At 42.7% G+C, this 14506-nt stretch overlaps 1 protein-coding gene across 7 annotated transcripts in view; it reads left to right on the forward strand.

Moving 5' to 3' along the window:
• AGFG1 (ArfGAP with FG repeats 1) overlaps positions 1–14506 on the forward strand; it is a 429459-nt gene that overhangs the window by 155884 nt on the left and 259069 nt on the right. For 4 of the 7 annotated variants that reach the window (XM_078666216.1, XM_078666214.1, XM_078666215.1 and 1 more), the window contains exon 6: positions 11290–11409. In XM_078666216.1, coding sequence (XP_078522342.1) covers positions 11290–11409 — 120 coding nt within the window. Of the gene's footprint in view, positions 1–11289; positions 11410–13915; positions 13988–14506 lie in introns of all 7 variants that reach the window. The other 3 variants (XM_078666211.1, XM_078666213.1, XM_078666212.1) reach the window with 1 other exon arrangement.

A 14506-nucleotide genomic window follows, 5' to 3' on the forward strand; every position in this document is an offset into this window, starting at 1 on the left:
TAATAAACAAATGTTTTAAGTAAGTAACTAGATTAAAAAAAATATTTTCCTGATCAATCTTTGTGTTTGTTGATCAATTTTTTACCTCTATATTAGAGCAAAAACATTAAACTGTACACTTATTTGTTTGGTGCAACACTCAGAGAATGTTACAATCACAGCTGACTCTACTGATGAAGAATGGCAAGGAAGTGTTTCCTTCAGTGGAGGGGTTTGGATCTATCTGCAGAAAATAAATGTTCTTAATTGTAAAAATCACCAGTGTTGTGTCTGATATGGACAATGGCTATGCATGTATTCCATGACCTCGGCCTCTCTCATAGTAATGTGGTCTTGTTAGGCTGCGAGGGACAAACCAAGCACTCCCCTTTTGTAGGTAAAGGGCTACTGAACTTACCAGTGGTGGGGGCAGTGTACCCGTTTTTAGTTTCATAGTGATGAATGTTAATAGGCCTTTTTACCTGTACCATGCAAGTGATGCCTACTGGCCCACTCGTGTAAGTTCTTTGACTGTGTACTTAACTCAACCCTGGCCTTTATGGATTGTGTGTAGTGCCAGGCATCACATGATACTTGCGGGTGCATGCTGTGATGTTGTCCCCTCTGTATGTACATAACTTTTTTGTGTGCCCATGTGTGAGACACAACATGGAGGCCTGCGGGTTCCATATTAGAAACTCAGGGCATTGAGAGGTTAGGAGAAGTCCGGACTACAACCTCAGACAGGAGATGTGCGTTTTTGACATACCTGAGAGCTGGTTTGGGAGCACACATTGAATAATTGGGAGCAGAGCATTCTCTGTTCACATCAAAGGTCTCTTCAATTCCTGGAAGAGTTACTGATCGTTGGAGCACGGACTCTTTTCAGGGAGATGGTGATACTGATAATGTTGGAAGTGTGAACCAAACCATCTGCACAGAGAGCAAGGCCAGGCCTTTGTAAGTGTGTGAGGTATTTTTAAGTGGGGTCTGGGAGCCTGGTGTGATCCCACGTTACTCCCTTGGTCTGTGTTATGGACAAGTCAAAATTGGAGCTACTCCTACTGTGGCAGATTGTCCCTTTGACAAATGGCATTGGAGAGGAGAGAGCACTTGAGAGGAGCTGAAACCCTCCACCCGAATTTCAAAGGAACGAACACTAAATCACATTTATGTCTGGAGTTGGACTATGAGGTTGGGAGTATTTGACCTACATGTTGTTAAACAGCATTGTTCAACAAAAGAAAGAAGATCGCCAAGACTTCTAACTGCTGGAACCGGGACCAGGGACGCAGGTATGCCAAACTGCCTGCAGGGTGGGAGGCCTTTACACAGAAGGTCAAAACCACTTTTTACCAGAGCCTTCTGCCAGTCAGCCAAGTCCAGTGGACCGTGTGAGGAATAAGAGAGCTACTGGAGGGGAGCAAGGCCCAGTGGTGATCCTGACGTGTGGATTTTAGTGAGTGAAGTGTGATATTTTTGGTCGGGACAGCAGCAAGAGTTCTGGCTACCATCCAGGTCTTGCGAAAGTCTTTGACCTCTGTGTCATGAGGCCGGGGGCCACTGTGAAATGTGGGCTGTCGCCCGTGTGAGCATCAAAGTTGGTGACCCTCATGTGACCCGGGAGTGGGGCCACCATGAAGTGCAGGCCATCATCCATGTAGGATTAGCAACATCCATATCATTAGTAAGGGGGCTTCTGAAGACAGGACCGCCGCCTGTGTGCAGGATGTCAGCAACCCCTCCCCCAGTGTCGCCAGGTGTGGTGGAGCCAGAGTGAGTTATGGGGCTTGCCTTGGTTCGTCATGCTAAGAAAAGCAGGAGGAAGACTTGCCAATTGCGGCAGGGGCTGGGAGAGGACGTCTGACACAGACATGTGCCATTGGAGGACTGAAGAGGTTAACACGTCTTTGGGGAAAGAAAGCAAGAGGTTGTGGTCCCTCTGAGCAGGTGACCAGAGTTCTTGAAGGAGCACCCCAGTCCTCTCAAGATTGCTTGCTGCCATCTGCTTTGGTAAAGATGTTCGAGGCTGTCAGTCCTGCTAGTGACTTTCAAGATCGTAGCACATAAGATTGTGAGCACAGTGAGCATGGGGCCTGTGTCTGGGCATGCCCTTACCACTTAGGGTGGTGCATCTAACACACATAGGTGATTCCACTGGAACCAAGCTATACCTGGCTAATGAGCCATTATTAGGGTGATTCAGGCCCTATATTGGTTGTGTTTGGGTTCAGTGAGGACCTGGCAGTTTGGGCTGCACTATTCCCATGAGGAACAAGCTTGAGAATGATTTGCATATGGCTGCTTCCAAACGGAGGTATCATGCTGAACAAAACAACGATGGGTTGTGATGCTACACCGAGCGATTGCCAGTGGTTAGACAAATTGCAAGTATTCCTTCCATCGCCTTTTGTGTGTTTGATGTACTGTGCTCAAAAAATTCATGAGGCATATGGCTTGGATAATAACGTTCTCAACAGTAAAAATTGTGCTAAAAGTGAATCATATTCAGGCTTTTTGTAATTTATAGAAATGCCCATGCCCCTCATGCTGGCCATTTCTGCCCCATTAGACAGACCCTCCAGCTTATCGCGATTTCGCGATTAACGAAAAAATCGCAAAATCAGCGGAAATGCGCGATGGCCGCGATATTTACCATTTCGGCCGCAAAAAGTGTCCCTGCTGCTATTTAAAAAAAATAGTGTGGTAGAGGAGAGAAGCAGTCGAAAAGGCACATGGGGTCAGAGGCGCCGCGCAACTAGTGCATTTCTAAGCAATCGGCAGAGTGGAGCTGCAGGGGCTCTTACGAGGCGTGAAACAACAACTAAGCCTCATTAACATGCAAATGGTCTTCTAAAGACCAGTGAAGTACTCTGGTGCGGCTGGGCGTGGAAGTACACAAAATAGCTTCATTTGACCTTTTGGGAGGAGCGGGCTGTAAATGGCAGTGGGGGTGAAAGGACTTCTATCCTGGCTTGGAGGAGCTGTAAGAAGTCAAGGATGGACAGAGCTGAACAGGGTCACGCCTTTCCTCCACCCCCAGCAGCGCCCAGGGCAAACAGCTAATAGGATTGGATATTGCAGCAATGCAAGAACAAGCCAGTCATAGAGAAGAAAGTCGGTTCACCCCGTATAAACATTCGGGAGAAAGGATGTGGCCTAGTGGTCAGAAAGGCTGGATTTAGACGTCTCGGTGTCTGCTCAACAGCCCGTGATTCTAGGCAATTCAGTTAATCTCCCCGTGCCTATACACATTTTAAAATACAAATCTGATCTTGTGTAATATTAAAGCACTCTAATCCCTTTCGTCAAAATTCGCCCTAAATAGAACTGGATAAAACATTCTTGGTATGTTCACAGCACTTATGTAGACCGCGCCTCATCCAGTGGGCTCGAACCCTTGCAAGGAGTGCATTTCCAACCTCGTGATTAGGCTCTTTTTTCACAAGGATGTGTGCCTGTGATTAAAAAAAGATTTCTGCAGCAGAGTTTCATAAAAAACGGAAGAGCTGGGAAATGCCCTTCCACTCGGCACATGCCTGCATGAAGTTCGCTGTCACAAGGTCTTTAGAGCAAAAAAAAAATAAAGAAAGATAAGAAAGCGACCATTTTCCCATCTCAGTCTCCTATAACTTTGATCATAGCAACCGATTTCAATCTCCTGACATACACTATGATGTTACTCCGATTCTTGGGCAAAAAAATGGTTTTACAATTAAATGGGAAAAGGTAATTCCAGAAAACTTCATTAAAAGTTTGGTGAGCTCCACCCTGGATGACTTTAATATTTGCCTGTCCCTAGAAGAGGATCCACTATCTGTTCTTAGATCTTTTTGCAATATCTGTGGCAGAATCAAAAATCTCCTCTCAAGAACCCCACGTAATATCAAAAAAGGCCCCCAAGGCTGGTTCGATTGAAATTGTAGAAGTGCACTTACTACACTTAAAAATATTCTCCATATCAGTTCATCTACGAGAGCAGAGATTAGAACTGCTAGACGAAACTATCGCCTTGTCCTAATCTCTAGGAAAAAAGACTTGAAATTAAAAGCCTGGGCCAACTTGCACGAGGCGTGTGGAAAAAAGGATAATGTTGCCTTCTGGAAGGCCGTGAACGCACCATTCTATCAGGAGCGCTTAGGCCCATTAATAGACAATGCAATTTCCGCACAGGAATGGGTCCAACATTTCCAGGCACTTTACAGTATCACTGTTCCCTTAGATGATACTATCCCTACAAAACCTATAAATGAAAAAGGGGGATCCAGTTATCCGATAGATATTTCTTCAAATCTAGAAGAAGTTCAAAAAGCCTTAAAAGAAAGTTCAGCGGCTAAAGCCCCTGGACCTGACAAAGTTCCAATAGATGTTTTTAAAAATGTCCCTGACCTCTGGGCCCCAATCCTCACAAATGTACTCAATTCCTCTAATAAAGTCGGCTTTATCAAGACCTGGCAAGAGGCCATCTTGGTCCCCATATACAAAAAAGGGGATAGAAATGATCCTGCCTGCTATAGGCCCATTTCGCTTTTAGATGGCTTAATGAAAACAGCAGGCAGGATCATCCTCACCCGGATTCATGAATGGCTCGAGGAAAAAGACATTCTATCCACAATGCAATATGGTTTTAGCAGAGGAAAGGGAACAATTGAACAAGGACTAAATCTTGCCCTTATTATGTCAAAATATATACATGCCAAAAAGGTCAATTTATACGTAACATATGTAGACCTTAGTTTTGCTTTTGATTGCGTGAGGCATGATATTTTGTGGCAAATTCTAGAGGATATTGGGCTAGACAACAGGATCCGAACTTTTATTAAAGAATTTTATTTTGGGGCAGGTGCTCGTGTGAGATTTGGTAAAAAAGGAGAATGCTCTAATTTCTTCCCTATCCATAGGGGAGTAAGACAGGGGTGCATTCTTGCACCCCTTCTTTTTAACTTGTATATAAATGATGTGGGGACCTTTCTAGCAAAAAATTATAATCACTATCCAGTTATTAAAGGAAAACCCATACCCATACTCCTCTATGCCGACGATGCGGCAATCCTGTCACAGACCAAGAGAGGCCTACAAAATGCGGTAAACACATTTTCCCAATATATGAGTAAAAGGGGGCTATTTATAAATGTCTCTAAGACCTTCACTATGTCTTGTGGCCCAAGGAAAGCCAGAGCACAGATGGAAAAGTCAAAGGTCCAAGATATCAGTCATAAATCACGATGAAGTGACATTGCATAGAAACATCCAGCTGTATCTTGTTGTCGATCAACCCTTTTTCTATCGTAGAATATTAACATCTTTCCGATTTGAAATTTTTTTTAGATTTATAACTCTCCCAAGATGTAACGATTGGTCCAAGGATAAACTTATCTGTCCCTGTGATGAGACATCAATTCAATCCAACATCCATTGCACTTTATATTGCACTTTATATTTGTACCCTAGGCGTCAAATACTAAGGCCTCTTTTGCTAACATGGGGTATAACAAAAATCGAGAGAGGCTTATAACAAATTACGGTCTTTGGAAGATCACTACACGATTAATACTGTAATCATGTACTTAAGAGCAATAATGAAATTAAGACGGACCATTATATTTGAATAAGTTTTGTATCCCTGATGAATTAATGAATTAATGCTATGCTCTTGCCACGTCTAACTTACCTGCCTTCTTTGAATGCTTAGTGTTACTTGTTTTAAAATATTGTGAATATAGATTTTAATATTGGTTCTTCGTGTTTTTTTTTTATATAATGTAACTATAATGAATTTTAACGAATGTGAATGTACTGTATGCTTTTATGAACTGTTTTTACATTTCGAATAAAGCTTTTTGAACTTGAACTTGGGTGGTGCAATCAGTGCTGCATGCCTTCTAGTAGCATTTAGGTTACAGGCCCTGTGTTTATGATATACCACTGTTCGAGGCATATGAGCTGCAGGTTATACATTTAGCAATAGATCGCCACCTGGTGTTGGGCTCGGATGATTGCAGGTTGTTGTTGTCTTCTTGGAAGAAGTCTTTGTAGTCACGAGATAGGTGACTCCTCCCTTGGACAATCCTGTGCATGGTCATCGACTCCATCCTCAGATTGTTTTTTTCCGCCACTGGGTTCGGATGAAAGTTTTCCGCTCCGGCTAGAAAACACTTTTTCGGCATTTTCGAAGCGTAAAACTTTAGACAAACAACGTTCGACATCGAAGACACTTTTCGACATCACCAGCTACATTCCGGTGCATCGACGCGGGCCGTTGGGCCCATCGACGCCGTACGGCCTACGCCTCACGGCCTACGCCTCATGGAAAGAACTCCATTCAAGAGATGCCCGGTATGTCGAGCAAAATTCCCACATAGCAACCATCACGAGGTTTGCAACCTCTGTCTCTCGCCAGAACACGAGTCGACCTGCACAGCCTGTGCCTCCTTCCGATCGAAAAAGACCATTCGGGATCGGGAGGGCCCGTCGACACGAGATGAGATCAGCACCAGCGCCGGAGGCCATCTTTGAGAAGGAGATCGTCGAACAGGACGTCTCCGAGGACGAGAACCCACTCGAAGATATCTCAGAGGACGAGGCTGCACTCGTCGTCGAGGAAGACTCGCCTGATCTCCAGATGATATCGGGAGCAGAGGACTCGGATGATTCGATTCCATCTCGACAACCCGTGAGTACCTCTGCCCCTGCACCACAGACACTGCCCAAACCAAAGGCAACGGTCAGCACTCCGCCCATGGGGCCCAGTCGAGACCGAAATCTACCCTCTAACGCCCCGCCTTCATGCTCAGCTCCGAGGAAAGAGACTACGCCTTCCGGTGCCTCTGCACCGAAAAAACATGTGCCAATTCCACCTCCGCCAATGGCACCGAAAAACTCTTCGACACCGAAGGACCCTTCGGCACCGAAGCTAACACACCCTTCGGCGCCCAAAGACTCTTCGGCACACAAACCTAAACCTAAAGAGGCTTCGGTGCCGAAACCAAAAACAATAACGGAACCGAAAGCTTCGACTCCGAAACCATCCGGCTCCAAAAACAAAGACGGGAAGATAGATTCCGGCGCAACAGGACCAACGAAACCTGTCCCCACGCCAAAATCTTCGATAACGGTACCGAAGACCACAAGGCCTGGTACACACAAGCCTAAAGAACCTTCGGCATCAAAGAAATTGCCACCTTTTTGGGTTGAAATTGCCATCTTACAGGAAGGCAAACTAATATCAAATGCCTCCATTAAATGCGCACTAGACGTAGCTGACACAGCATCTAGGGCAGTTAACACCAGTGTTATCCTCAGGTGTCCTGCATGGCTACGCATTTCCGGTTTTCAACCAGAGGTGCAAACTACCATCCTCAACCAGCCCTTCAATCAGAACCAATTGTTCGGGCCAGAGTTAGATATTACGCTAGAAAAAATGAAAAAGGACACAGACACCACTAAGTCTATGGGTGCATTACAATCTACCCAGACTAGAGGTTCTTTTCGCCGCTCCTCTTATAGAAGAGGCTCCAAGCAGACCGGTGCAGATAACACGTCATCTTTTAAAACACAAACACAAACCCCCTCTAATAAAGGCTACTATAGAGGAGGGTACAGAGGCAACAACAATAAGGGAAGAGGTAGAGGTAACAACAACCGCTCCTCTTCCACTCCCAAACAGTGACTTCCCTCTGCCTCCCCTACAACATTCCACACCAGTAGGGGGCAGAGTATCACAGTTCCTACCTGTCTGGGATTCCATCACAACAGACAAATGTGTAAGACAAATTATCCAACATGGCTACTGCCTAGAACTCACAGCAACCCCCCAAACATACCACCCAGGCAGCGTCCAATGTCCACAGAACACATAACACTGCTTCAACAGGAAGTTCTAGCACTTCTACAAAAAGATGCTATTCAAGAGGTCCCCTTACAGGAAAAAGGAACAGGAGTCTACTCCCTGTATTTCCTAATACCCAAAAAGGACGGGACATCAAGACCGATCCTCGACCTCAGGCCCCTAAACCACTACATTCAATCAGATCATTTTCACATGATCACTTTACAAAAAGTACTCCCATTACTACAACAGGGAGACTTTCTCACAACACTAGACCTAAAGGACGCCTATTTTCATATTCCCATACATCCTGAGCACAGGAAGTATCTAAGATTTGTCATACAAGGACAACACTATCAGTTCAAAGTCCTTCCATTCGGGGTCACAACAGCACCACAAGTGTTTACAAAGTGCTTAGCAGTATTAGCAACACATCTCAGGAGACAACAAATACATGTCTTCCCTTACCTCGACGACTGGCTCATAAAAGCAAGATCGTTCAACCAGTGTGTACAACACACCAAACAAACAATTCAAACATTACACAACTTAGGGTTTAAGATAAACTACACCAAGTCTCACAGGATGGGGAGCCCATCTCCTGCACTATACCACTCAAGGCCAATGGAACAGCCAACAAAAACTGCTCCATATCAATCATTTGTAACTGCTAGCAATTTACCTAGCACTCAAAACTTTTCAACTCCAAGTACAGAACAAAGCTGTTCTAATCCGGACGGACAATATGACAGCTATGTACTACATACAAAAACAGGGGGGGGACACACTCTGCAACTGTCCCAGCTTGCACAGAACATTTGGAGATGGGCCATCCCTCAAAACATACACCTGACTGTAGAACACCTTCCAGGAATTCACAATCAGATAGCAGATCTGTTGAGTCGTCAATCACAACAGATTCACGAATGGGAGTTGCACCCACAAGTCCTACAACCATTCTTCCAAAGGTGGGGGCACCCACACATAGACCTGTTTGCCACCCACGAAAACACAAAATGCCCAACCTTCGCCGCCAGGTTCCCACACCCGCGGTCGGAGGGGAATGCAATATGGATGAATTGGTCAGGGAGATTTGCGTACGCTTTTCCGCCTCTCCCACTCATTCCACTAGTAGTACTCAAGCTCAGACAACAGTCCCTCAAACTAATACTAGTGGCCCCACATGGGCACGCCAGCCATGGTTCACCACACTACTAGATCTCTCACTGGTTCCACATCAGAAATTACGACTCACACCATCCCTGTTAACACAGAACCATGGAGAAATAAGGCACCCAGAACCAAGCCAGCTGAATTTGGCAATCTGGCTCCTGAGGTCTTAGAGTTTGGCTACTTAAATTTACCACCAGAATGTATGAACATAATTAAAGAAGCTAGAAGACCCACCACTAGAGCATGTTCTGCTGCTAAGTGGAAAAGATTTGCAATATATTCTAACAACAATAATATTGATCCATTGGATGCTTCCATCCAAAATATTATTTACCTTCTACACCTACAAAGGTCCAATTTGGCTTACTCTTCCATACGACTGCATCTAGCAGCAATTGCAGCCTATTTACAGAATAGACAGCACCTATCTCTCTTTAGAGTACCTGCGATAAAAGCATTTATGGAAGGATTAAAACGAATAATCCCACCTAGGTTACCACCTGCACCAGTATGGAAGCTGAACATTGTCCTTACAAGACTCATGGGACCCCCGTTTGAGCCTTTACACAAGTGTGAATTGCAATTCCTAACATGGAAAACTGCATTCCTTGTTGCCATCACCTCTCTCAGAAGAGTTAGTGAGATACAAGCATTCACAATAGAAGAACCATTTTTTAAGATACACCCTAACAAAGTGGTTCTTAGACCTAACCCAAAATTCCTGCCAAAGGTGATTACTCCTTTTCACCTTAACCAATCAGTAGAGTTACCAGTGTTTTTCCAAAAACCCGACTCTGTTGCAGGAAGAGCCCTACACACCCTAGATGTTAGAAGAGCTCTTTTATACTACACAGACAGGACTAAATCCTTCAGAAAGTCAAAACAACTATTTGTATCTTTCTGTTCACCACACAAAGGCAATCCCATATCTAAAGGTGGAATTTCCAGATGGATTGTAAAGTGTATTCAAATATGCTATCTAAAGGCAAAACGTACACTAACAGTTCCTCCTAGAGCGCACTCCACTCGCAAACTAGGAGCCTCTATGGCTTTCTTAGGAAACATACCACTAGAAGACATATGTAAGGCAGCAACATGGTCTACCATACACACCTTCACTAAACACTATTGTGTTGACGTGCAAGCCAAGCAGCAAGCTGCAGTAGGCCAAGCTGTCCTTAAAACACTATTTCAGTATGCTGCAACGGATACAGGTGACCACCGCTAGGGGAGACACTGCTGCACAATCGTTGCTAAATGTACAACCTGCAGCTCATATGCCTCGAACGGAATATGCTACTTACCAGTATGCATCTGTTCTTTGCATGTAGAGCTGCAGAGTTGTACATGCCCTCCCGCCTCCCCGGGACTTGTATCCGTTCCAGTACTCATCTTACTTAGATGCACACGCATGGATATCCTTTTCTCTTTACTTCTACTAACTCCATCATTTCCCATCATGGCGAAAAACAATCTGAGGATGGAGTCAATGACCATGCGCAGTATTGTCAAAGCGAGGAGTCACCTATCTCGTGACTACAAAGACTTCTTCCAAGAAGACAACAACAACCTGCAATCATCCGAGCCCAACACCAGGTGGCTATCTATTGCTAAATGTACAACTCTGCAGCTCTACATGCCAAGAACAGATGCATACTGGTAAGTAGCATATTCCTTACAATGGACTTACAAATAAACTAAATATGTAAAATGGATATACTTCAATGTCTACATGTTTAGGGGAGAAGCATATGCACTTTAGCACTGGTCAGCAGTGGCACAGTGCTCAGAGTCATATGGTCAACAAAAAGTACAGCAAAAAGAGGAGGTAAGCAGGCAAAAGGTTATCAGGAAGACCACCCTGAGGATGACAGGACTAACATAGCCCCTCTTAAATTTTGTAGATTAATTGACATGAACACTGATTTGCTCCTTCGCTCTCTGCTCTGACTTGGTCATATCTATGTCAGGGATTATGGTCACTGATGTACAAATATAGTAATATTGTAGTGACCTCAGGATAAGTACTTCCATTAAATGCTATTACAAATTCATCTTTCCTACATCAGAACATGAAAAGGCTGATAAAGCCTGGGAAAGCTAAAACTTGTAACCACTGGACTTGTAAGTCGCCAACCTATTATATCATTTTGTTTTGAATCTCTAAACATTTAAACCCTTTCATTTTAGCAATTACTGTTATTAGATAACCATTGTAAGCTGTTGTTGTTCATTGTTGAAATTCATCTTTTTTGTTTGCATGTGTTTTTTTAAGTCATTAACCTTTATTGTTCCTTTATGATTTACAGCACAAAATTCTGCAAATGCAGATTTTGCAAACTTTGAAGCTTTCGGACAGTCTAGTGGTTCGAGTAATTTTGGAGGTTTCCCCACAGCGAGTCAGTCTACTTTTCAGCCCCCAAATACAGGTAGAATTGCTTGAGTGTTTTCAATCTTAATGAGCAAAAATTAGTTCATTTTAATTATTCCTATAAATTTAATACTATCAATTGATTACTGGTAAAATCCAAAATGTAAAGCTCTGGGGAAACCTTAAAGGAGTCTTCTCCAATCCAATTTTTTTTGGCAGACTGTCTCCCTTAACAGGACTCATTAAATACTTTATTCATAAGTATGTTTCTAATTTGCTTTAGCTGACCTCTAGGTAATTTCAAAGTATTGTTTGAAAAATCTGAGGAACTAACCATTGTCTGAAAAATTGTTCAGGGAGTACTTTTACTCCTTCGTTTTATTTTTTTTACTGTTTTTACTGTTGTCATATTTTTTCTTTTACTTTACAAGTTTCATTTCTCCAGTGTTCATATTCATGCTAGGATATTCTTCAACGGAGAGACTAATTATTAGTAGCTTACTGCAGTTGTACTGCCTTTTGATAAATTGTTTTTAGGAGCTGAGCCAGATGATGCACTGCCTAGTACTAGTAAGGCTTCCCGTAGGTGCCTCTCACTAAAATAAAGTGCATTTTTATGTTCATGCTTTTGGAGATTTGTTGAAAAGTTATACATTTCATAACATTTCACTTCTAAATACTTTGGTTTAAATGTGCCATGTTGCCAGCTCTGATGCTACTGCCCATATCCCACACATGAAAATGAAAGTTCTAAGTAGCATTCATCTGTCTTGTTTTGTTTATGAAGACCCCTTATCTCCTTGATCTTCTGTCATGGGAGAATTATGTCACAGCTTTGTCCAAAAATGAAATAATTGGGGAAGCAAAGTGCACTTGATATTCTAGTGCAAAACCTGAATCAAGCAGTTCTTAGGTTTAGCCTGCCGCCATATATATTGCCCTGTAACAGTTTTTGACGAGTTTTAGCACTTTCATCTCTGCGTACCATATTGAAGTCTTTGCTTGTCTGTGATGTCTTACATGGCATCACTATCTAGCTGTATATATATATGTGTATATTTGTATGTATGTATAAGTATGTATCTTTAAACACCCGTTGCACTAATCCCAAAAAGGGGCGCCGGGACACAGCCCCAAGTTCCTAGTGGAAATTAATTTTTTCTCGGCACATGCACCATGACGCCTTTCGGCCTGAAAGGCCTTGATACAGTTTTTTTTTAGTCAATGCAAACTAACGTATATAGACTTATATTCTTATTACCAAAGAAAATATCAGGTTTCATTTGTAATCATCATGCATATTTAAAGGGCTAGGAATTTTTAAGTTATCAAGAAATACTGTTGCTCATGCCAGGAAACTTCTCCGAAGCTGCATGGGAACTTGCCCATCATTGGTCAGTGAAGTACAACTCACCATCAAAAGTAATTTGTGTTTTCTCCACTATCCCATACAATTGTCTTTAATGACACACACATTCATAAACAATTCATCTTAAGGCAGCGTCTAAAGTGAACATCTGTTTTATTGCCATGTTGACTATGACAAGATCCTTTTCTTCTCTTTTAGTTTCTTAACCATTTCTTTTATCACTGAACTGGACTATCTAACTCTAAAATTCCTGCAGTATGACCTCTTGAGTTTTCCTTCTTATTGGTTTCATGGAGCAGTCCAAGAGACTTTAAACACGAAACTTGCATGCATGCATTCAAATTAGGATTATCCAATATGCTCCACTGGGACACATTTTGCAGGGTTTTCAAGCTGTGCCAACGAAATACATTTAAATGTAATTAATATAAATTGAAATCATTTATATAGTTTGTGATTATCCTGAAACTCATCTACCTTTGTGAGCCACACTGCAGAATCCTAGTTTAAATTGAGGTGATTCTGTCTACCAGCAACGACATAAACCTGCAAGGCAGACTGAGCAAGAAGATAACAGTACAGTCTCTATCATAATGTTCCACCAAAGTTGGTGCGGTTTAGTGCTGTACATCTCTAGACACGTGTTTCTGGATTTCATCCATCATCAGTAGAGATAAAAACAAGTTTATTCTGTGGTTGCTGAATAGGCTGCCAGAATCCTTACAGGTCCCAGTACCTCTCACAGGCAGGCGCGCATGTGCATCTCCACACGCTCGTCAGCTTAATGGCTCAAGGGAGCCTATTTAAGCAAAAAGGGGTGGGAGCACACTGCTTCACCTCCCAGCACAGTTCTCCCTTAGCATTCTGGTAAATGCAGATGCTTACATGCCTTGATTGTGTGCTTTGATGTCGCTGTGCTGGGTTTATTTGGTATAGAAATCCAGTTTTAGAACGATCTGATGATATCAAACTTCATAACCTTTTTGAAAATCCCAAGAAGAGAATATTAGCTTTAGAGAGCCCACCGTTACAAGTGAGTATATCCTTTGTCTTCATCTGTTTTCTTTGCTGACTTGTGCTGTCTACCTTTGTCCTTTCTGTTTGAACATTTTGCCATCTTTACTACTTTTTCTTTACATTTCTTTGCATTTTCTTTTCTGTTAACTTAATCCTCACACTATTTCTGGCTGTCCAGCGTTCAGAACGCTTTCATCCAGCTGCAGCATTGGCGATTTCACTGCGGCATTGTCACGCCAGGCTGCACAAAGTAAGTTTGTTTTCTATTTTGTTGAAATTTTCGCTTTTGCTTGTACGTTGTAGCCATCTAATTTATTAAGTTGGTGAACATTTAGTAGTGGGCATTTTTTGCAACTGTCATACATTTTCATAACCTCTTTCATTTGTTTATTTCCATAAGATCGTTTTCCTTCTCTAATTGTTAAACACCAGGCTGCATATGTGTGGAAGAGGTTTAGTCCTTTAGGAGGGAGAGGGGATTCTGGCATTTGTATTAGTGAGTCAGCAAGCTGTGTAAATAGAATAACATGGATGACTGCCGTGCCCGCCACTATTTAAGACTTTTTTGCCTCAACATGATGCCTAGTCGCTTACTCACGTTTTTGCAGTTGCTTGATGTATCATTTTATTCATTTATTTTCTTTTTAAAACTCATTTCATGCTTATTTTGTGTTCTTTTACAGTGCTGACTTGCATTAAACTACAAGTTTAGCAATCGCATAGCTTCCATGAGTAGCCTTACTCTTGAACTCCAATTTATTTTCATTTC

Source organism: Lissotriton helveticus, chromosome 11 (assembly GCF_964261635.1).
Source record: "Lissotriton helveticus chromosome 11, aLisHel1.1, whole genome shotgun sequence".
NCBI lineage: Eukaryota > Metazoa > Chordata > Amphibia > Caudata > Salamandridae > Lissotriton > Lissotriton helveticus.